The 26,514-nt window shown below is 35.5% G+C and overlaps 1 protein-coding gene across 1 annotated transcript in view; it reads left to right on the top strand.

Annotated features, from left to right (window-relative positions):
* Window positions 1–26,514, top strand: part of LOC134801510 (latrophilin Cirl) — a 457,954-nt gene that overhangs the window by 407,026 nt on the left and 24,414 nt on the right. Inside the window, exon 3 of the mRNA XM_063774122.1 lies at window positions 23,110–23,299. Coding sequence (XP_063630192.1) covers window positions 23,110–23,299 — 190 coding nt within the window. The remainder of the gene's footprint in view (window positions 1–23,109; window positions 23,300–26,514) is intronic.

Below are 26,514 nucleotides of genomic sequence, written 5' to 3'. Positions count from 1 at the left end.
AATCAATATTCAGGAGAGCTTTGGAGAAGATGACGTCTGTGGCGGTTCCTGTGTCAAATCCACTGCTTTGCTTAAGATGAGGAATGTAACGTGTGCTATGATTTGTAATCAGTCTTGTCCAGTAAAGCCCTCGTCATCCGTTCTGATGTACAGTCGCCATATCAGATATATCGGAGCGGCCAAGGTGTTCACAATATCTGAACAAGCACTCTAACGCCTGGACAATAGAGGCGTGCTCAGATATTTGTGAACACCTTGGCCGCTCCGATATATCTGATAGTTTGATACGCCCACGATTCCCACTGTCTTTGTATAAAAAAACCTAATGAGGCCACGCTACACTGGTTTGTTAAGGTTAAATATAGAGCTTCTATCGTTATAGTGACGTCATGGTGGAGCTCCATAAAAGCTGATCAGTAGTGTTTTAATGGCTTTAAAAATAATGGTTTTACACTTAACCCTTGCGGCGTCGAGTTCCCCAAATCCTGTATTACATAAATGAAACCCGTTAATGTTAACAAAAAAGATGCCAGTTTATTTTAAAAATTATTATCATGTAAAGCATCCTAGCTCTTAAAATTTAAATTCCTAAATCAATGGTCCCATTGAGTAACTACATCGAAACCTCATTTTTGAGTAAATGATACGTGTAAGTGTGTGTGTTTTTCTAATCATATCGGAAACAAATGTGTATTTCCGTATAAGCGAAATACACACGGATACCTAATTAGATCAAATGTACCCAGGATTTAAACAAAATTTTTCAGGCGAAAAGTTCGGTGAATTAAACGATTATTAGCCCAAATATACTTCTTTAATAAGCAATAGGAACTCTTACATCTGAGGTTTAATTTTTTCTCCTTTTGAAACCCTAATCAAATTACAAAACCCTTAAATATCATAAATACTCATAACGACATTGCAAAGCTCAAGCGGTGCTAAAATTTTCCCAGGCAGAATTTTTCACGAGAATTTCCCTTAATCGTAAATTCTCCAAGTTATTTTCATGTGGCTAATATAATTAATTAAACACTATATTGAATTAGATAGGCCTAATTACAGTTCTAAATTAATTAGTTAAAGATTATTAATTACTTTGGGGTTTCTTGCCAAATTGCGGTGCTGTTTTTCCTCAATAAATTTGCCCTGTTTATTTTTGACGCTTTTAAAACGGGAATGGCGGAATTTTGTCTTAAAAAATTCTTTTTTAACTGACTTTTAGGCATTTTAACTCTCAGATATATATTAGTTTTCTATTCAATTAAATATGATATTAATGAAGTATCAAAATTAGATTCTGCTAATGCGAAAAATTACATTGAGTTTATGTTTAGCTAACGTATTTCATTTGTTATCTTATCTTTGTGTAGGTAGTAAGCTCATTGCTTTGCTAGACTTTTGAGTAGGTATGTAGGTAGTATTTTTAGTCCAATTACTTAATTTTCTTCGTCTTGATATTTACACAATCAATACAATAACAGTTTTGAATGATTCACGGTTAGTTTCACTAGACTTATATCGACCCGTTACCCGTGAACAAGATGCATGTAACTGCGTCGAAATATCGGGAGCTCGAAATCAATACAAAAAATAATCACGGTTCATATCCCGATTGATATAAGTCTAGACAATCAATACAGTTTATATATGTACTAACTAATATACAGTCGCTTTATTAACTACGAACGCTAATACGAGACAAATAAGCGTAAAATATCTGATGATTTGATTGAGACAGACATGTTTAAAAGAAATGCATGCTTATTTTACGACCTTTACTGTTTCTAGTGAAACCAAACTCGTAGTTTTTTATGCTTGTACGAAGTAGGTTTCATAGCATTATAATCCAGGGTCAGACATGAACCCACAATCCCACGGAGCCGATACGGCGACCGCAACGTTCCGGTGTCGCTTACCTATGGTATTGGCTTGCGAGATATTCGATACGGCGCAAATATTCGATACATGCTTCAAGTTCTGGGTTTACACTATTCATAATGATTATAGTTATATATGTACTTGATTAATATAATCCACAGGCCGCCTCAATTACTATAGTACATATCTTTAAGTATTTCAATAAAAGTAAACAAACAATTTGTAAATTTTCGGGTACTTATTACATTTATTGGTTAACCGACCAAATACAAAACCGCCTGGACCAGTCACTGAACGACCTGGCTTTAACCTACATTATTTGATCATGTAATGTTTTGAAGGAGCCATTTGAGAGTAGATTTTGTTTACTTTTATTTAAATACCTAAAGATACAGAGTATAGACGACCACCAAGATATGTCTGCAGCGGTTTTGATAACCGAGACTCTGCAAGTGTTATTTATACGTCATAATTTATAGAAGTTTGACGTTTAAAGTAACACTTCCCAGTCTGGGTTATCAAAATCGCTGCAGACTTATCTTGGTCTAACTCTTTATTTTCCAGGTAGTCTTTAGTACGTCAATACTTATGACATACCTACTTTACTAAGATTTCATGCAAATAAATAACCTTTTGCTGAAATAAATGATCTTTATTCTTTATTCCTATTCTTAAATCCATAAAAAAACTTATGCAAAATGTCTGTCCTACATACGAGTATAAAGAAAACTTACTTTTGCACATGCAATGGCCTTCTTAATGAAAATATCACTTGCACTCTTTTGTGGACGTGAACCCACATCCGCAAACACGCTAACCCTTACAACACGACTGTTTTAACCCTTCGCTCGTCTTTTATTTCGTGCAAGCATGCACTAAGTACATTCACGGGATAAAGTTTAAAATAATGAATGTTTGAGCAGGAAATTACAGTAAAGATGTTAAAAAAAACACGATCTAAGATAATAAACATTTGACTGTTTGAAACTTTGAAGTTCTTAGTTCTTACCTATTCGGTTTATAATGTAATTTTCTGGGCTCACCAGAAATAACGAACGAAAGTATTTTCTAAGTTAAAGTTCAACTCAGTTTTTCACCTAGTTTTATCGTCTTATAATGTGATACATAATATGTAACTGCTCATGTCTTTCCATAAATGATTTTTTAATAGCACATGCCGTTCTGTATCGCTAAGAAAGGTTTTTTTCGGCCCGACCATGTTTTCACAAACAACAGTTTAAGTATATTAAGCTTAGGAATTCTGTTTATTGGCGATGTAGTGTCACACTTTTCTTGTAATACCATGGCATTGGCAACGAATACGCAAGCAATGCAAGCTTTCCTTGATCTTCGGAGCCATGAACACATGAAGTAACATTCGTCGCTGACTGTACCAGAGTATGCAAAAGGACAAGTAGCCGTAACCCGAGCCCAGACACTAACGCGTGGTCACCGAGCCTTTGTTCGGCTTCCAAATGCCGATGCACTTGGTTGTCTTTTTGCAAGTTAACACTCAACAAGTACCGTGAAACAACGGATTAAAATTGGCAGTTAGTCCAAGCTAATTCTGCACAAACAGTGGCAGAGTGAACGTCAAATTACTCAGGATATAACGTCTATAAATTGAAGGGATGTTTACAAAAACAACATAACTGCTTAGAGCGGTTGGGTTGACACTTTTTTAAGAACATTGTTAATTGTTTCAGGTGTCAACCAGTGTAGTCAGTTATGTTGTTTTTGTAAACATCCCTTCAATTGGTATCTTCGGTTGAACTTCCAAATGGCGTAATCGTCTCGAGAATATTTATACTTTAATTTTCGCTGATTAATTTTGTTTAAAGTGCAATTTAGATAGCTTATATTTATTATGCAGTGAACTAACGTGAAAGAATTAATGTTGAAACATGTTTAACCATTGTTTAGTCAACACCCGGCAATCCATCTTGGCTATTTGTAAAGTCCAGCTATTACCTACTTTACTAAAAGCAACTACTAAGCAACATCACCTGTACAAGCACAGTTTTGACATTGGCGAAATCAACATAAATTTAATAGAAGCCATATTTTAAACGAAGAAAAAGATTATAATGGCAATTTTACACTCTGTAAGGTACACGTGCTAGTGCTCGACATGCTAATGCCCAATAGATGACACCTTGCTGTCACCTCTATTAACAATGACTTAAGTTTCAAGATGACATGTACTGGGACCACCAGTACGTTTACCTTATTAATAATGTTTTTCAAAATGTTCTACTAAATAGGATAAAAAACCACTTCGAAAATTCCCAATGTAACAAAACACACAATGTAAATTCAAAGCCTATAAAAACCCATGTCATCATAAAAGGGAAGCATATAACCATCCTCACTTTAATAGTCTTCAGTTCTAAACCGATTTCCTGCTTATCAAGTCATCCATGCACTCTATAAGCATTCTCTCCACGTAGGCAACCCTAAACTGCAACTTGATTCACTCCCCGTCCCCCCGCCTCCCCTGCCGGCGGCCCGCGGGGTGCGAATTGCCAGGGTTGTCAAATAAGATTTTTTCCTCAATCGAGAAGGCCGGAGGGCTCGCGTCCGGTTATACAATTTGTGATATAAGATGGCGTGGTGTGAGGGATAAGATTTAGGCTTGTTTGAGGCAGTTTGAGGTAGGTATAACTTTTAGTATCGTTAGTAAGAATAACTATTTAGTTAGAGAGCCTTGTTTGCTTTTTAAGTTTTACATCATTACAGGTGAACCTATTTTTTTTAATTTTAACATGTGTATAGACATACAATACATGACAACAACATACTTGTTGTCTTAAAAAATGTTTGTACGATCCAGATTCATATATTTTTGTTTACACTGTTTTAAACGTGAAAACTATTTTCAATCTCATATCTATCCGTCCTGGAGCCCAGTCAAAATGTCAGTCCTTGGTAGAAAAGATAATCGAAACTTAAATAATGTAGGTGGTGGTACTAGTGCTCGACATGCTAATGCCCAATAGATGACACACTGCTGTCACCTCTATTGACAATGACTTATGTTTCAAGATAACATGTACTGGGACCGCGTCGAGCACCAGTACCACCACTTATGTAAATAATCACTTGACTTTTCGTAGCATTTGTCCCTATACATTTTTACCTTTTTCGTTTGGCGCGATGTACGATTGTCATCTTGGCTAGACCCCATGTTAAAAAAATAAATTATAAACCAATAAAATGGCCATGTATCTACAAGTACACGCGCCTCGCTTAAATCTTGCACCAAACCCCACCCCACTCTATACAGCTAGTGCTGAATTATTTTTTAAGTGTTAAAGGTTTTTGCGGGATCTTCAAGTGTTGCCATAAATAAGCCCCAGTGTGCCAGTGATATATGAACAGTACACACTAAATTTTACACCCTTTCCGAGGTACCAGGTGGACCTTTCGGGTGAAATGTTACGATTTAAATGTTTCTCTGACGTTACAGTTTGATATATTGTCATGGAGGTTGGTGTCGTCGTGATTGTTGTACATTTTGATATTTTTTGCTATATTTTTATATGTAAAATAAGGTTGTAAAAATTAGGGTCCAAATAGACGGTCAGGTGACTTCGGGTATCTGCGTTCGGCTGATGTGTGTGCGTGGTGTAATGCTCACTTACTATTTAAAAATACCGAAATACTTAAGGGGCCCACTGATTAACAGTCCGCCGGACGGTATCGGCCTGTCAGTTAGAACAAAATTTTTACAGTTCCGAACAACTGACAGGCCGATACCGTGCGGCGGACTGTTAATCAGTGCTAAAGATAAGCTGCCTTAACTTACATAAGTTTACAAGAGAAATATAAAGAATGTGTAGATACTTAAATTTTACTATCTTTTAAGTTCCCAAAATACAATTGCTAATATTATAACAGCGTTAATGTCTAGCGGTTACACAGAGGACTTTCTTATCTCGCAGTTATAGAGAGGAAAGTAGAACATCTTGCCTTACAAAATAGTGACGTGGTCCGTCAAATGCTTTATTTTTTCGAGATAATGTATTTCATATGCTAGTATTCTTAAACCCCGACCCAAAAAGGGGGGTGTCCGTGTGTATGTCTGTGGCATCGTAGCTCTTCAACGGATGTGCCGATTTCGATGCGGTTTTTTTGACGTGAAAACGAGTTTTCTTGCGGCTATGTTTCTTGGAAATCAATCCAGCTGTTTGAATAGTATCAGCTCTTTTCCAAAATAAAGTAAGGCATTTATTCCATAAAATTTTATTGGCATATTGCATAGGGGGTTTTTAAGTTTTTTAATGTAATAGTTATAATCGTATATAAAATGTGATCGTATTAAGCGGGCACTATATATCGATACAATTTTTCGTCTTCAGCGTTCTTGAATAGCAAAATGGATGGAAATGCATCGCTCCGCATTGCCTTGGCAAACATATACTGCCGCGCCAATACTGAAGTCTGCTGAATATATTTTGTAGATAGTAAGCGATTTTCATCTGCCTGGACATTTTCTTATTCCTAGGAAATAGCCTACTTGAATTCTTTCATAGAGTTTGTTCGGAAAGAGAAGAGTCGTAAAATGTATTGGGCCCCATACATTCCACTACTCTTCTCTTTCCGCACAGACTCTAGTAGACAACTAACAAATTTTTAAATATATGTGTATGTAATAAATAAATTTATGTAATAAATGTATTAAACTGAAAAAATACGCAATCAATCATTGATATTTTTTTTATTTTATTGCAATCAACGATAATTCATTTTGTGCATTATATCGACCTTTTAGCTTACCTTACCTTACCTACCTTACCTTTTTACCTTACCTACCTTACCTTTTTACCTTATTATTTGGGATAAAAATTATATTAATGCGAGAAATAATATAGAATGTAGCGTTTTCACCCTTTATGTAAGAAATTACTAAGACTCCGCTGTCCGCCCGTCCGTCCGTCCGTCCGTCCGTCCGTCCGTCCGTCTGTCACCAGGCTGTATCTCACGAACCGTGATAGCTAGACAGTTGAAATTTTCACAGATGATGTATTTCTGTTATATTTCCGCTATAACAACAAATACTAAAAACAGAATAAAATAAAGATTTAAGTGGGGCTCCCATACAACAAACGTGATTTTTGACCGAATTTAAGCAACGTCGGGCGGGGTCAGTACTTGGATGGGTGACCGTTAATTTTTTGCCGTTTTTGTATTATGGTACGGAACCCTTCGTGCGCGAGTCCGACTCGCACTTGCCCGGTTTTTTTACACTTTGCCCCTATGTTTGTGATCAATCAAAACACGTCCTTTTTTCCCAAACGCACGGAAAGAAAAATGAAACAGGTTTAACAGGAAGCTACTTCATACGATACGTGACTCGGGGTGCATATATCGCCCAAAAACTGGTAAAAAAACGCCCCTGGGTACTCTTTCGTGCACCCCCGACTCGCAACTATGTATGCGAGAAATGCACTTGAACGCGCGTTACGTAATTTTGGACTTTATTTTTGAAACTGTACGCGTTATATTCGCTTGTATTTTTTGCTGTCGCTGATTAAGTCCCGTCAAAGGACATTGGGCGATAATGTAGTGGTATTAAGGGTGGGTTTTGTATGGGTTTGAGTAAGTATATAAGAGTGAATTAATCTCAAGTGTCCAGTTGTCAGTTATTTTTCATAAGAGACAATTATGGCGGTGTAATGGTGGGTTTGAGACGTGACAGTGCTGTTATGAATAAAAATGGCCGTGTGGCTGTTATTGAATTGTGACGTCATGGTAGCCATTATGTCGTCTTTTCATTTATTATATCAGTACTCTATTATTAGTCGCATTTTTTTATGTAGCTGTTCAATGTTGGGCTGTTGGCGAATAAATTGATTTAATAAAGAGTAAAGTGCATTGGGGTAACTTCGAACGCGGGATAATTTTGGAAATCGCTAATATCTTCTAAACCAGAAGCACCTCCTACTCTGGCAACACTTATGCCACTTCAACTTTAACCAAGGCATCTTGCTTACTGTTGTAACAGTAGAAAGTGCTTTTCGTGTAGTATATGCATACGTATTTGCAATTTTTAAAATTACCCCGCATTAGAAGTTATCCTTATCCCAATGCAATATTTTCGGTTGTCGGATATCAGAGTTATTGACAACTGACAAAGTGTGGATCTTTTTTACCTAAAACGTCACTTTTATACGCCTTTATAATATAATACATAAAAAGCTGTAAAAGGAGCTTCAACCAATCCGCTTTTATTTTTCAATGTAAATTAAAACAAAGAAAACATTGAAAGTAAATTAATAACTAAAAAGAAACCTTAAAATGTTGCAACATATAAATCATATATCTCTGATTGCACTTTCCTCTAGCCATACACTGTAGGCACCAATTTATTTCCCCAAAACCTAATTTCGGCGCCATCTTTAACAAATCACCTTTCAGAAATTTCTAGAAAATTCTAGACCAAATCCAAGGCGATTCTGGAACTCGTAAAACCAGCTGTAAACTCGTTCAGTTTAGGATAGACCAGTAGCACAGTAAACATATTAAAAGCAATAGTATAGATAAAAAGCAAGCTTAGAGTCCAGAAATCAAGTTCATAATAAGTTCATAACATAAATAAATAAAATGTGTGTATCCCATTGTATATAAAAATACAAAGTTTCGTACGTTTGAGAAGTCGGCTGGAGGCGCTTGCGTCCTGGCGACAATTAGGTAATTTAACTAGCCATGGCTAACTCATTCAACGTTATAAACCGCAGTACTATTTTTTTCGGCGTCTTAGTAAAAGTAAGTATTTACGTGAATTTTCTTTAATTAAATTTTGGGGTTGCTGGGGAGATGCTCTACAGCAAGTCCGAATTGAGTTTATTGTACTCTCGATCTATTGAGGTGCAATTTTTTTGAAGTATGTATGTAAGTATGTGGGGTTTCCACGGAGCATGACGTGTATTCAACCGAAACGTTTGATTTTTGGTTAACTTTTCATTCGCATTTCGAATATAATTATTTAGATGTATATCTTTGCATAAATATGGTGGTAAAACTGGTGGAATGACCCAATCATAAAATGTGGTCCAAAATGTGGATATATTAATTTATTTTTGAAATATCAAAACTATACTTGTTGTTTATTTTCAGTTTCAGGTAGATACAATTTTATAAATATATTTTATCATGAAATTCGTGTTTGCTGTCAGAGTAGATTCCACTGCGCCAATACGGCTCAACGCTACTGCCCGCTGAATTTACTGCCCTGTGGTTTGCTTTTAAATTTCGAATTGTTGATGTCTTGAGAATAAAGCAAACTTGCTCAGCTCTCTCGGAGGAGCCATTCACTCTTCGAATGAATGATATCACTACATTTTCTTAGAAGGAATGGCTGGAATACGACGCGACTGCGAAGCGATACAGAAAAGATGTCGATGTTTGTTGTAGTTAGGGTTAGGTACCAGATGTCAGGAATTTTGGCCGTTTATCAGGAATGCGGCCGGAATACGAAAATGTCAGGAATTTTGACTGTGCTATTATGTACCTAAAAATAACCTACATTATTAAACAATATACATAGATATCGTTTACGGTTAATACACGGATGGAGCATTCCATGAAATTGTCTACCGTTTGTCCCGTACAAACGCGAATTTTCTGAAGATATGTAGGTATAGGAGTTTCTTTTTCTGTGACAAAAGGTCAGAAATATGATATGATATGATATGAAAAAAAAACAACGGGTTACACTCCGGGAGTGACGGCAGAAGTGAAAACTCAATGACATTGTAACAGTTTTTCGATCAGGTCAAGTGTCCGTCTTACGTCTTACGAATCTTACGGTCACGCGACTTGTCGCGAGTTTACCATTTTTTCCCCATCACAAAAAGTGCACAGCGCCGCTAAAGAAGTTTTCACTTAAAAAAATAACGCCGAAGAAAAAGTCGTAATATATGATATAAAATGCTTTTGTACGGGACAGCCCGTGGAATACTCCTGATACTGATAACTAGGTCATTCTTTCCGAATGTTACATATATAAACATATATTATAGAAACTGGGTTAAAGTTAAAACTTCCTTAAAATCGCATCAGATTAGCAGTAAAAGTTGTAACAGCCATTAGTGGGATTACCACAAAGGTTAAAGCTTTGCGGCCTTTGCGAATTATTTGTTTATAAGAGGATTATATTTCGATCAGAACTGTACAATAATCTGTGCGTTGTTGTGCTTAGATATTTTTGGTACTAAGCATCTATAATGGGAGTGCTGCTCCGAGAAATCGTTCGGATTAATCCCTGCGGCTACTTCCGCCATAGCTCTACGCGAGAACATTTTAATCTTCACCACTTAGACTTCAGACTCCCATAGAAAATGGACCAGCCAAAATATATGAAACAGCTAATATTTTTTTCGCGATTTCGGGGTTGGTCACATAGTAAAAGTTGCTCAGTATAAACATCAAACATCAACATCAAACATCAACATTTATTCAGCAAATAGGCCACAAGGGCACTTTTACACGTCATCATTGAATTTACATACAAGCAAAAATAATAACATCAACAATTTTATAAAATAAAACTAACAATTCAATCTAACGTATTACAATTACTAAGAGATGTATATGGTCTCTTAATGTCGAATTACATAAAAAATACAGATACAAAACACAAAAAAAAATCTATGATATTTAGAGGTGTAAATGTCTCTGGGTGTCAGAACTATAAGATTATATAGTTTATCAAGTTATCCTTAGAGATGTATAGGGTCTCCAAGAGTCAATATCCTGTATAATTAATACATTCATTAAGAGAAAAGAAACATACGAGAGCAGAATGAGGCGTCTCACTGTAATTAATTAATAAAAATAAAGTTACTAAGTATAATAGCTTCTGTTAGCTTAAACAGACCAGTCTCCACAAACAGCACCCGTTCACGAGTATGACGCGTATCTCAGCCATCGCCTCCCTCAACCTTCATTCGGGAAAGTGGCGACCCGATCAACGACGCCACCGTAAGCAAAGACTTTTAAGCGAGCATGACATGTTCAAGCTACCGGCCTATAATAATATTAAAATAGTAATAACATGTAGCTGTAAGACACGGCATTTTGTGCTCGTATGTTACATAAAAAGACAGTATAGCTTCACATAATTACTAGCCTAAGTTGACTTAGAGATGTAAAGGTCTCTAAGTGTCAGAAACATTAAAAATATAGATATGTACAATCAAAAATAAAAATAAAATATATAAATAAATACTTAGAGATGTATAAGGTCTCCAAGTGTCCAATATAATACCAAAAACTCCCCGGCAACGGGAATGCGGTTATTTTATAGTCACCCTGTATAACTCAAAAATCTTCTTCTTCCTTGCGTTATCCCGGCTTCTTGCCACGGTTCATGGAAGCCTGGGGTCCGCTTGGCAACTAACCCCGAGAATTGGCGTAGACACTAGTCTTTACGAAAGCGACTGCCATCTGACCTTCCAACCCAGAGGGTAAACTAGGCCTTAATTGGGATTAGTTCGGTTTCCTCACGATGTTTTCCTTCACCGAAAAGCGACTGGCAAATATCAAATGATATTTCGTACGTAAGTTCCGAAAACTCTGGTACGAGCCGCGGTTTGAACCTATAACCTCCGGATTGAAAGTCGCACGCTCTTACCGCTAGGCCACCCTCCTTTTCGATATAACTCAAAAATAAACTTAATTAAAACTAATCAACGATTAAAAATCACATAATCGCCGTCACAAAAATGTGATAAAAAATTCTAATAATCCCTTTAAAACGAAAACGTAAAAAAGGGTTCACAAATCAGAGCAACATGGCCGGTTACCGGGCGTTTTCCAGTTTGTCCGGAAATATGCAAATTCATATAATTAAATCACTTGGACGTATTTTGCCGGAAAGGTCAGTTTTATTTTCAGGCAGATAAAATTGTTCGGCTTTGCGAATTAGTTTTGCGGTTACGTGTGTTTTATGAAAATGTAATTTTTGAGTTGATTATTCGGATATTATCTGCGCTTTTTTGTGTAAAAAGAAAAAAGGACACTTTACACAAATCGGTGACGTCACAAAATACTTAAACTCAAGTTTGTGTTTATTCAAATAATATTTCTTACAATGTTATATTTTCTTCTTTCCTTAGACAATGTCCTCGGCTTTAAAACAAATATATTTTTGTTTTGCTCATCATCATTTACCTTACTACTCATTTATTTACAAAATGAAGGAGTGTCTTACATCATAAACGTCATATTTTCATAGAAATTTTACATTAATGATGATGGCATGTCCTCACTTTGTCATTACAAATAGCATGCAGAGTTTGGTTCGATTCTAGAACCAAGGCTCGGAACCGGTTTTTTTTTCAAAACCCCGAAATAGCCCAATATTATTGATTATTTTATGCTCTTTACGTAGGACTGAATCATGTATTTAGGTAACAACTTCGTATTATTAGATTTTCCCATTAAAAATGAAATAATTAACCAAAGAATGAAAAAGAACGTAATAGTACCGGTATTTTTTGTATGAAGAAAAAACCGGTTCCGAGCCTTGTCTAGAACCCTTAGCTTACCTATAATTTCAAGATTGCTTGCTAAATTTCCGTTATGACGGCATTAAAAGGAAACCTTAAACTTTTATCGACATGCCTAAGTGTCAAGTGGGCATATCCCGAGTCGTAAAACCGCCGTAAAGACGCATTTTCAATCTCTGGGACCCGTGGTTATTCATTCATTCATTCTTTCTTTATTCATTTATTCGTTAACAACTTAAGTATGCCACTTATATGCGACGTAATCTCTACTATAGTTGTTTTTTTTAGCATTATAAAAAGAACTTGAAAGAAGGTAAGCGAGCTTGACATGTCTTTTAATTGAAAAACGCTTTTTAAAAATCAATATACCTAAATGATCGTATTAGATTCATAATAGTTGCATAATTGCCGTAACTTATTTTTAAAATGTGTCTTTCAATTAAAAGACACAAAGATTGTTTACCTTATTTCTAATGCTGAAAAAAAACGAACTATAATACTACTAATATTATAAACGCAAAAGTAAATCTGTATGTCTGTTACCTTGTCACGCTTAAACCGCTGAACCGATTGAGATTAAATTTTGTATGGTGATAGTTTGAGGCCCGGGGATTTTTTATCAATCACCATCATTATCATTATACATTTCACGCTAGCTTATTTATAATTGATATAAAATACTAGAGAAGATGGCCGATGGGGTCGAAAAGTGCTCGAGTGGAGACCACGGACTAGCAAGCGCAGCGTAGGACGTCCACCCACAAGATGGACAGACGATCTTGTTAAGGTCGCCGGAAGACGCTGGATGCGGGTCGCTTCCAACCGGCACGTATGGAGGTCCAAGGGGGAGGCCTATGTTCAGCAGTGGACGTCTTATGGCTGAGATGATGACTAGTTAAGGATTAGCAAAGTAATATTTTGGTTTTAATTCATATGGATTTCCGCAAAGTAACGCCTGATTCTATTCACTTTCAATGTCGTTTCATAGTGTTGAATTAAATATATTTAATATTGGCATATCAACACACTTAAAGCCTGTTTTCGTTCACGATTCTACAATTACTTTATTGTATAAATGCATTTCAATAATTCTAACGAATTTAATTTTCGTTTGAAAAGATTCAGTAACTAATCAAATCGAATTAAGTGTTTCAAATTGAATTAAGTTTATTCCGAAACTGATTCATTTTGAAAAGATCCAGATAGTTTTTATAAAATATAAAGTAATAAAATCATGAGCCGCTTTTAGTTCCAATAAGCGATCAAAGATTAAATCTTTTGATGTGTAGGTAGTTAAAACTATGACTGCCTGCCAATTATTTCTCAATAAAATGCATAAAATAATTCAAAAATCCCACAAAGAACATTAAATATTACTTCATCTTCATTCCATCACTCCAGCAGCAAATTAAAATTGAAACTGGAATCTTATTTCACTATAAATACGTCACATTTTTAATGCTTTAAAACTACTTACTTTAAAAAACCGGCCAAGTGCGAGTCGGACTCGCGCACGAAGGGTTCCGTACCATTACGCAAAAAACGGCAAAACAAATCACGTTTGTTGTATGCCCCACTTAAATATTTATTTTATTTTGTTTTTAGTATTTGTTGGTATAGCGGCAACAGAAATATATCATGTCTGAAAATTTCAACTGTCTAGCTATCACGGTTCATGAGTTACAGCCTGGTGAGAGACAGACGGACGGACGGACAGACGGACGGGGTGTCTTAGTAATAGGGTCCCGTTTTTACCCTTTGGGTACGGAACCCTAAAAACGTATCGAAATCAGATAACCTAGATTCGCATAATAAAATTTGCTATAATCCTTACCGCGGCCGCTACTAAAGCTAGTTAATGACAGTCAAAATTAAAATCACCATCCAGCCGATAAAACTACAAACAATTCAAACGAAATTCAACTCTATCCCAAGCGTTTTCAGTCTATATTTACAATTTCAAGAATTCAGATGTGTAAACGTGAATATAACCTTTCAATATTATAATTAAGTTGTTGACTGCAGTTGGAAATAACACCTTAATTTAAGGTATTTAGGTATAAATTGAATCACACGCATTATACCTGATATGAGCTTGCTAAGGTTATAATACGCTATGCTATTCGGCAGTCTGGTATCAAATGACAGTCACATGTATTTGCTAATGAGGTTCTGTGATATGTGAAGCTATTTTATTTGCCCAGTCATTCGTAATTTGAGCTCTTTTCACGTGGGTTAAGGTTGAAATTACTTTGTGCGGTAGTGTAATTCATTACGGGATGAGTTAGGCTAGGTTAGGGCAGGATTATTAAGCAATTGCATTTAAAATTCGCAATTAAGAACGTTTTAGGGCTGGCACTTATATGTTCATGGAATACATTAATAATCAAGGAACTTTGAAGATATTAAGCTTTCGAGTTAATTGCGTAATTATTTTAGAATCGAAATTGAAATTGAATTTGGTTTCTGTATAAACTGGTTGGCCGTGTTCTGTAAAAGCTTTATATTCCGTTTATTTAATGCTAATGAACGATAAGTGATGTAATTTTAGGTAGGCATACAATTTTCCATTTGTACCTTTACTGAACTTTGACGGAATTTTAAATTTTTCAGGAATATCGTGTAAGTAAGTTGTTTTTAAAAAAATGGGTTATTTCTAGGTACTTACTTTCAGCAGTACTTTTTCATTTATTTGGATACATAAATATTAGTCTGTTTTGTGACGCTCCTAACACTCCATAAAAAGCTATAAAAAACAGAAATAGGGTTTTCTTCCTTTTTTTATAAAAATAACTTCTAAAATAGTTTAGTTATATTAGGTACCTACCTCATTTTTTTTTAACTAGTAAACGGTACATTCTAAACGTTTTTCTAAAAACACCCAATTTCCCTAGTTCCATACACAACTACTTATATAGACAGGTCAAAAAGCCTTTTACCTTTACATTTCACATTGTAACGTACCTTTTCATATTCTTCGAGAAATCCATTACTCCCCCTTCCCTTTCGAAACACGTCGTAAATTGTTTTCTACCCTTCATAATAACTAGCTGGACATCTTCCATAAATATATTTTTTATTATACCTTTTCCCCTCATGACTGGCGATTTTCAAGGGGATACTGAAGTACTAGTAGATTGTAGATATAGTTTTTTATATCTACTTCAACGGGGGTTATCGAAATCTGAAGGCAAGGAGCCCATATCATTTCGCTTTTCAAGAACGTGAAGAAAGTACTTCTACTAAACTATCTTGAGATAGTAGTGATATGTTCTCGTTTCTGAGAATTCCTTTCCGAAGAAATTTCCGGACCAACTTTCTCGAGAACGTTCTTTTATTAGTATAAATAAGTTATGAACAATCTTAATTTTTTTTTTAATGGGATGTCTTATTTACTTTTGTTAAGTTTATACCTTTTGCCTCAAATAACTTGTTTGGGCAATTTTGTGTTGTTTTACTCCTGTTTTTTTATCAATTAGTATTATTTTTTATATTGCTATGAATGGTGCCAAGTATTTGCTTTTAAGCTTCCATGGTATTTGTCTTATCTCCTACACTAAGCGATTAAACAAAAGAATTCATCACTTTTGCGACGAAAGGTTAAAACTCTCAGAGAACATTTCCGAGAAATTTCCGAGAACGTTTCCGATAGATTTCTCTGTTCTCGGGAAAATTTCGAGAACGGCACTTCGCTAAGAGATATAGGCATGCCGGTAGAAATCGAGTAGTATTGGCCGCTACTGTTATCTTTTCACACATTAAAAACGTTTCATACCAATGAGAAATCCTGGAAAAACAAACATAGGTAAGTACATAGTTCGTGTCTCGCCGGAGGCAGTGAGTTTTTTCACTTTTTCTTTTAAGTAAATACATTGGCAGATTCTTCGAGGCACCTTCAGTATAGCAATAACATCATCATGATTAATCTGGGTCCCACCACTGTACGGCAGCCTCAAGTATAAGGTTTGGAAGAGGGTTTGGACTATAGCCCCCACGCTAACCCAATACGAACTAGGATGTTCAAATTCACGCACACTTTTGTATTTCTTCAGAGATGCATGTAGAATGCGTAATATTTTCCTTCGCCGAAAAGCAGTGCACATTCCATAGTTTGCTGTGTTTTTGCATTTACGTATGTTTGACGCATTAAAAACATAACATTTTAACTGTTGGAGTTATTTATTATTTTATAAGCACGCCTGAATTTATTTTTTAGTTTTCGGATGTTGCTGTTTGTAAAATATTTTGCACATATTTATAGGTAACGTACATAAATTCAATAAAGGCAATGTAAAAAGTACATAAAATATATTATGAGCAGCAAGGTGTTTTCTAGTGATTTAAAATACATTTTCGATGCAATCTTTAATATCGGTGCAAACTGCATTCTCGCGTGCGGCGGAGGTATTTCGATCAGTTAATTTCCTGTATATTTAAATGATTTATAGTTAAGCTGGGTCGAGCTATTTCTGTTTTACATAATATACTGAATTTTTGCAGGCATTATTCCGTTGCAGAATGTTTTAATTAAGTACTTAGGTAATACCTACTGATGTGTGTAACAAGGTCGAGTAAAAAAGGGCAGATTGCACCACTCACAACGAATTGATCAGCGTTTAGTAAAACATAAACAAACAACGATGGCTACCGACCTATATGTAGGTACATATATGTGGTTTAGTGCAACCAGCTCTAAATTCTTTCTTCGATCCGACTAGAGTAACAATTTCATTCAGCAAATCTGGAGATTAATCATCATTCATTATCATACAATTAATTCTTCATTAAAGAACCCAAATCTTGTCGGTGGAGTAACCGCCATTCACCTCGCTTCTTCTCTCAGGTTTGAAAGGCATAGAAATATGAATACTTAGAGTATTTAGACCAATCAAATCAACATTTGTATTTAGCTCAACTTTTCTCTAATCGCGTAATGAACCCCCGAACGTCGGTTAATTCTCGAAATCACCCATAACTCCATCAAATCAAGGCGCGTTTTCATAATTCAAAGTTCAAAGATACTTTATTCAAGTAGGCCTAGCAACAAGCACTTATGAATGATAAGTTGGTATTACATAAGTATATATTATCTTACGCTAATTATCAGAGCAATTTATTGATGTTAATATTATTCTTTTCATTTTCATAATAACATTGGATTATTATACAGATCATTTTAATAGTAAGAATTTCACAAAAAATGTATAAAAAATACTAGTCTAAAATATTTCTAGAATAAAATCTAAACGTCAAAAAAAATAACATAATAAAGGAACATAGGTACTATATTGGAATATCCATTTCCTCATCATTAATCAATTATACCTAATAAATAATTAATCATCTCGAATCACAATTAATCCCACGTTGTTTTATTATTCACGTAGTTTTGTGTGGTATAATAAACTTTAGAAATAAGTTTACGCTTTACATAATTCTTAAATTTGTAAATTGATAATTATACGATGTTGGTTATTACGGAAATACACCTTATTTGGTACCTATACCTACACTGTTAAAAATTATGTAATTTTAAATTAAATTTTTACGAGAATTACGTAAAATGTCATATTTTTCCGTAAATTTCCCAGATTTTTCGGGAATTTTACAGGATTATGTAATTTTTTTGCATGTAAAATTACATAATTTTTAACAGTGTAATGAACGAATTTAAATCGATAAGATTCGTGTCGCAAGTAGTTATTATACACGAATCGTGAAGGGATAATTGTACAGAAAAGGGCTATTTAACGACTATTATACTTACCTTAATGGTACTAGTAAAATTTAACATTAATAACCATTTCAAGTCATTTATCATGTTGTCGAAATTATCCGTTTCATTATTTTGTTTACTTGTTTATATTCTTCAGTCGTCTCAGGGTGACCTAGTGATAGGTTTTGTGACTTTGGTTTAATTTTACATGATTTGAGAAGTAACTCTATCGTTAATGAAAGCTTCATTATGATTTTGCTTAGCTTAAGTATATAAATAGAGACCGATTTACTTTCCTAATCTTGTATGATTTATATCATATCTTTGTACTTCGTTTATATTAAGACATGGTAAAAAAATATTAAGATAAGTATGGAAATGTCCAAACGCTAAAAGTATAACTTTCATTAAATACTCTGTCAAACAAAGGAAAAACCGGACAAGTGCGAGTGGGAATCGCCCACCGAGGGTTCCGTACTTTTTAGCATTTGTTGTTATAGCGGCAACAGAAATACATCATCTGTGAAAATTTCAACTGTCTATCACGGTTCATGAGATACAGCTTGGTGACAGACAGACGGACAATGTAGTCTTAGTAATAGGGTCCCGTTTTTACCCTTTGGGTACGGAACCCTAAAAAAGGTTGGCTTGATGAGTTTGGGATATAATTATTTTGAAGAACTTTCCCTAGAACGCTAAAATTTTCCTTGAATTCTCGAGTTCACGCTTTTAAACACATAATAAACTTTATAATGTTTAATGTACATTATTATACTCGAAATGAAAATGCTGACAAATAACTCTTATTGTTGTTATTCAAATTTCAAATCGGAAACTTTCCACCTGTCAGCCTAAATCTTAAATTAAATCTGGGAAATTTAATTTTGTCGCATTGTACCGTTTACGAGTCCCGCCCAATGTTTAAAGTTATAATTACGAATTGGGGGATTATAGCTAAGAGGGATTAAACGGTGTTTGATTAATGATATTTTCATGAACGGCCATTTTGTATGCACAAAATAAGTACACATACACCTACACTCTGTATCTTTAAAAAAAAAAACATTTATTCAGATCATGGTATAATAATATACTCCGCCTGGTACTCCATTCCCGTCTTTTCTAGGTCACCTAACTGACACAAGCCTAAGACATCATGCGACAGCGCTATATGATAATATGCGATAGCGCTATATATAGCGGCCATGTTATTGTGACGTAGGCCTGTGTCACTCTGGGAATAGAAGACCATGTTTATTATACTATGATTCAGATGAGATAAACCCTATTATACAGATTTTTTTTCTTCTGCCAAACTGCAGGGCAAAGACCCTCAAATGGCTTCTTAAGCCAGTTGAGGGTAGATGAAAACATTACATGATCAAATAATGTAGGTTAAAGTCAGGTCGTTCAGTGACAAATCCAGAAGGTTTTGTATTTGGTTGGTTAACCAATAAATGTTGTAACTACCCGAAAATGTTCAAATTGTTTACTTTTATTTAAACGGCTTCTTAAGCCAGTTGAGGGTAGATGAAAACATTACACGATCAAATAATGTAGGTTAAAGTCAGGTCGTTCAGTGACTGATCCAGGCGATTTTATATTTGGTTGGTTAACCAATAAATGTTATAACTACCCGAAAATGTACAAATTGTTTGTTTACTTTTATTTAAATACCTAAAGATACAGACTATACTACCTATACTTCCCTATATTTCTTTCGCGATAAGAATGCAATAAAATCATTATAGTCCGCCGGCGTAGCCACGGCCGTAACCAACCGAATCGTTCCTAATTTGAAATTAAAGTTCACAGTGGCCAGTTGGAGGCATATTTTCTAAATAGGAACGATTTGATTGGTTACTGAGCATCGCTATAGCGACTATTTTACTCTTCGAGCAACACGGAAGGGAGGCGGCATTCGCACTATTTCCCCTCTGCCGAGGTACAAGATTAGCGCGTCAATCTAATCTAGCGCGGGTAATAAAACTAGTTGCACTTGGATTTTTCACTAGACCGAGTCCAGTCGCGCGCGTGAACACTGCTGCACAAAAATGCCTGTTTGCTAGGTTTTTTGTTATAAAAAGAGGTCGGGGACATCAAATTTACAAAAAGAAAGTGTTACATTTCACGTGTAATATTTTTTTTACATATCATACGTTTAATTACATTCAAACACAATTATTATATTTTAGTCTCATGTAATTGTTGGATTTATCGATTTTGCTCGCTCAGTACAAATTGCGGATCGGTCGAGCGACAAATCCGACTTCTCATCTCTCAGAATACAATAACATACTTCAACGAAAATGTGTTAGTGTGCGTGTTGTGACACTTGTCACTCGTCCGTACACAAAAAGAGATCGAGGTTTGCAAGATTTGTCTTTGGCGTGTGTCATTTTCTATGTATTTGTGTCGTCATTACAGATTGGATTTTGTATGTAAGTGTGTGAGAAGTGCGACTGTGTGCACCTTTCCCCCCGCGAAAAATGGCAGAAAGATTTGTACTGTGAGATATCGCTTGGGCCCCTCCCTTCCGATGTGTCGGAAGCCGGTGTTGCTCGAAGATTTTACTGCGTTCTTAACGCGAACGATCTATAGGTACATTGTATGTAAAAAACATCCTTACAACATCGTGCCTATAACTATTGCCTACATATTATTATGTCAAATTTGTCAAAATAGGTACTAAACTCAATAAATACTCAAAATACACCGGTAGAGCGGGAGGTAGTATTTATTTATATCTAGGATTCTTTAGCAATATTTCATTTAATGTTATTCTTTAAAATAATAAAAAAAATATCTAAGGACAGAAATATACCAACCTAGGTTACGTACTTAAGTCAAATACTTTATATTTTTTAAGAAGGAAATTTCTCTGATTGTTTAACAAACCATAATTAAAATATGTTTTAATTGTGTTGTACATCAACCTTATTTGGAGTAAGAATTTAAGATATTTTTAGTCCAAACTTCAAACTTGAATCTTGCAGAATGTAGCCACTGCACGTTTTGCGAAATTCCGTCACATACAAATTTGAATTTAAACGCGAGTCGTAAAAGGTCCAATTTTCATTTTATCATCTCAATGAAGCGTCTATTACGATAGGTGTATATGGAAATTGCTTTAACTCTAAGGTTATAAGGTTGTAAGTATCATGTCTTAGAGAAATACGCTGTTTTACTGTATCATAAGGATATTTGTGGTCTTCTGAACAACGGCGTTGTGAAATTGAAATAATAATTATTTCCTGCTATTTCTATTTTGTTTTATGTGTAACCATATAAACTTCACTTTAACTAGCTCTCGCGTGACAGTATCTATAGCAGTATTTACGGATAATTATTTATAGAATTGCAAGTAGATAATAAACGTCAGTGGTAAAGGAACTGTTAAAATTACGTTTGACTAGTCTCATATTAACAACCTGAATGCTCCGATGAGCTTGCGTCGATATAGATATCGCTTCGAGAATACATCTGAAATTTCACACTCGAATAGATCGCTCTGCCCATCCCCGTAACGATCTCGACTGAAATAAATTCTAAAACGTAATCCGAGTAGACCCTCGCCTATTACAAGTTATGACGTAGCAAAAACGCGTAAACGGTCTGTCAGTGCCGTCATTAATTTGACCAGATTTATTACGAAATCTTACAATATGCACCCTAGTTCTGATTATGAAAGGTGCAACTGAGTGTGCAAACGCATCCATTACTTCTCTATTATAAGCATTTATTTTTGTAAGCTCATCGCGAACTGCCGTTGTACGCTGTGCATTTGTTTTTGATCCGCCATTGTTTTCACCCCTAACGAACGATGTAACAGCTAGGATTATTATAGAAGAACCATTGCGCGCCAAATATGAGTTGGTAATTTTGTAAAAGTATAGAAAGTAGCAATGTATGAAGTACATTTCCGACTCGTCACTTGTTTTCTCAATTTGATGAATCGGTCAGAAATTGATTATAGAACGTTGAGTCGACAGTTTCTTTTGTCTCGGCTGATATCAGACGTGCAAATGGATTCTGAACGTAACAATGTTCGATGTTTAATTGGATTATTTGAGGGTAGATAAGGGTGCATGATTGCGGGCGTAATCCGGTGAGACGTGACCATCGATCAAAAGAACAATAAGGTCGATTGTTTTGGATAGAAATAAGAATTAAAGTAAAAATCTTTGTCAGATCAGGTTTGATTGAGTCATTGAGTGTCCAAGGTTTCTTAAAACAAAATATAAGCCCTACTTGTCAAACTAAAATGAGGATTTTAAGCGTCAAAATAGTATCATCAATTCTGGTATAAACTTTGGTTTTTTGGTTGGTTAAATGAAACACACTTCGATTTTTCTAAACGTAAGCAATCATGTTAACTAAGAAATTTGCTATCGGCTCACTGATGTATCAAAAGCCTCCGTTTATCCGTATAAAACAAAGTCTTCAAGAGAAAAACCGCAACCACAAGATTATATTACAGCTCTTAGGTTACAACATCGCTGCGTCGAGAATTTTACATCGATTTTGCGTAAATCATATACCAAGAAGCCAAAGAATTCGAATGTCGGTGCAACATTTTTTTAAATACTGTACCACTAATCATCACTTAATTTCTTTCTACTTTCACACAGTTCATCCACATTTTGTTTGGTCTGTCTGATTTATTCTGGTGTCTACGGATTATTTTTTAAGAAATCAGATACTGTTTGCTACATTGCGTTGTAGTAATCTTCCAATTTACTTGTGACACTTCCGACAGCCGTTTAGCTACAACTGGTAATCTAGCGAACTAGATCTACTAAAAGATCTTAGGTGGAAGGGTTTATTGCTGATCTTTAAGTTTTTTAATAACTCTACCAACCCCTTTATACCCGAGGAAGGCCAATTGAAAATGATCTTTATCAACACTACTTATAGTTAATGCGAAAAACTCTTATAATTGTATCAAAATAAAAAAAAATCTTGTTTTCACTGTCTAATTTTATCGTTTCTTCTTTACAGAACCTCGGTACGAAACAGCGTATGCGTGCGAAGGCAAAACCTTGAAGATTGGCTGCGGGGAAGGCTCAGTCATCCACCTCATCAGAGCCAACTACGGCAGATTCTCCATCACCATCTGCAACGACCATGGGAACACCGACTGGAGCGTTAACTGTATGTCTACGAGGAGCTTACGGGTTTTACATAGCAGGTAAATGTTTATTACTTTCTACTTAATTATTATCATTATCATTTACTTCGTTGTTATCACCAATATCTTTATTATCATAATCATCGTCATCATGCCCACGATCATCATCAAAACTGTCAATATCATCATGTTCGTCATTAGCATTATTACTATACAATGATTTAAATTTATTTACTACTTCTGAGGTCTTGATCTCTGAAAATGAGTAAATTACAACACTTTGTATTTACCTTAGACGTATTTATTTAAATACACGAATGAAAGCATCGTCATTTTTAAAATCCTATATTGTTGCGTACACTGAATATTTTCATGAAAGCTATTTCATGAAAATATTAAGCCGCCGCTAGGCAAACTCAAATGAGTTTGGTGCTAGGGAAATCCCTATAAGATTTCTACCTATATTTCAGTGTCTCAGTCCCACCATGTTCAAAATAGTATTAAGATCGGGCGTATTTCCCTAGATATTTACATAGCTACTTGTTATCGCTACAAATATTATACAGCGCATGAAAGGGGAGGTGTGCGTTGAAATTTCACACCATATTGTATTATTCTGCGATATTCACCCCACCATATTCTAATGATTGCTTACACTACATTTGTCAGTATCGGTTCAGTAGTTACGATACATCAGGGGTACAGAGAAAATTGGATGCTTTGTTTTGAAACGAAAACTGTAGGGCGGAAAAAAACTAGATGACAGTCTAAAATAAGGTGGTGGTACTGGTGCTCGACGCGGTCTCAGTACATGTCATTTTGAAACTTAAGTCACTGTCAATAGAGGTGACAGCAGGGTGTCATCTATTGGGCATTAGCATGTCGAGCACTAGTACTACCTTATCTGAAAAGGTTTTGCCTCTGTGACTCTCGAATTTGATAATCTAGTAATACGCATTATGATAATTTTAAACGTCGGGCAATTCCAAACTCTCTACACGAAAAACATTTAAAACAGCATTCAAATTACCAAAGTACAATATATTATCAATCAAACATAAATCAAGTTACCTACCATACTTTATTGTCATCTGGCCCCAATTTCACATCGGTGACAGGTGCGACAATTGTAAAACATCACTGTTGCTGACGTCACAGGCATCTATGGGCTACGGTTACCGCTTACCATCGGGCGGGCCGTATTCCTGTTTGCCACCATCATTGTATTATTAAAAAAACTTTATTATAACGGAAAAAAACAGATATTTCTCTTGCTAAGTTTATGACAATTGTCACAAGAAACACGACAATTGTCACGAAATTCCGATAATAACTCATTTCCTGTCAAGAATTACCTACAATTCTTCTAAATCTTGACAATTGTCAGAAACTTCGCAAGGGAAATATCTGATTTTTTCCGATATAATAGTTTTTTTTAATAATACAATGATGGCGGCAAACAGGAATACGGCCCGCCTGATGGTAAGTGATAATCGTAGCCCATCGATGCCTGTGACGTCAGCAACAGTGATGTTTTACACTTGTCGCACCTGTCACCGATGTGAAATTGGGGCCAGCTTGTAATATATTAACTGCGTAAAACTTACATTTAAAGCATTTAAAATGTTCTAAAATTAATAATTCACGTCCTCTTCGCGTTATGCAAAAATTTTGAATTTTGAAAATACTTAAATGTATAAATGACCGCATGTGTTCCCAATAAAATTAATAGCAAGACGGACAAACTCCAATTCATACGCGACACACTTTCAAACCGTTTAATATCAGAAACGCCCCCAATTTGTGTCTCATCAGCACTTGCCATTAGCCCAGCGTCCCGTCAACCGGAAACTGTGAAAATTGCCCAAAATGAAATCCCGCTGCAAGTTTATTGGGTTACCAGCGAGATTGGCAATAAAGACATGCGTGGTGCCATGCAAATGACGGGCGAACTGGCTAATGCAAACAAGGGCAAACGGTGCTTAAAAATGGAAATGTTTTGAAAAATCCGCGCGCGTGGGACGCTGCCATAGAGAAATGTAGTAAGAATAGAGTGGAGTTTTGGTACCAAAAAGACTATCGGCGCAATTCAGGAAATGAATTAGAGACTCTGCTTCATTTCCCTATTCGCCCCGTATTATTTTCGCAATCGACATCTAGCATCGAGTAGCGCAATTATCAAATTATCAGTACCGCTACTTGATACTAGAATTCTCTAGTGTCGCGACTCACGAAAATTGTACTGAACAACAATTTACAACTAATATTAAAAGCAAGAGTAGTTGAAAACAGAGTTCCGGGGTATCCGGTTATAATATTAGCTAAAAATAGTTGAGCATTAGATTTTTCTGTCGTTGCAACATCTATGTATTGTCAAGTAGCAGTACTGATAATTCCGCTATTCGATGCTAGATGTCGACTACGAAAATAAAAGTCGTTTCGGTACTAAAACTGATGTATGGAGTGAGCACTCTATGTATTATTTTCTCTATGACGCTACTGACTTTTTAAAGATATGACGTGACCGAGATACCGGATGCGTGATTTATTTTGCGGCAGATTTACGTACGGAATTTATGTGGAAAAGCAACAAGGGTAAACATTTTGGTAAATGCAAAAGTCAGTAGATATACTGACTGTAAATATGATCAACCAAATGTCACTCTTTAGTACTCGTTGATTCGACATTGTTCCATGTTAGCCCAGGTTTTGAAGTTGAAAAACCTCCGGTAAATAAAAAAATGTAGCATGATTTCTTAAGTATTTCCACCTAATGCTGACCAGTGAGTAAAAAATATACGGGAATCCTAAACTTAAATTTAACGTTGATATAAAAATGCAAAGATTATTAACATCAAGAACTACTTAAAACACTGGAAGAAATCGATTGATGGATGAAACTACCACAAACAGAGTTTGATCAATGTTACGTACATTCTCAGAAAACTAATAATTTTTCCGACTTAACTACGAGTAGACTGAAACTTTTACATTTCTTGATTTGCAACTTTGTCAGCTTTCATTTGGTATACAATGCTTTAAGATTGCGCGGAAACTTAAAAAGGCGTTGTGCGGGAAAAGGAATCATTTATATTTCGACTCGATTTTTTTATTAAATACCTACAGATGAAGGGCATACCTAATACAAGTCATCAGACATCATCATCATCATCATCAGCCCGTTTCAGTCCACTGCTGGTCATGGGCCTCTTCCAAGGTACGCCACGTGGCCCGGTCTGCCGCTTTATGCATCCAGTCTCTGCCGACCCTCCTGT

Source organism: Cydia splendana, chromosome 22, assembly GCF_910591565.1.
Source record: "Cydia splendana chromosome 22, ilCydSple1.2, whole genome shotgun sequence".
NCBI lineage: Eukaryota > Metazoa > Arthropoda > Insecta > Lepidoptera > Tortricidae > Cydia > Cydia splendana.
This window is presented reverse-complemented; position numbering and strand designations above follow the sequence as displayed.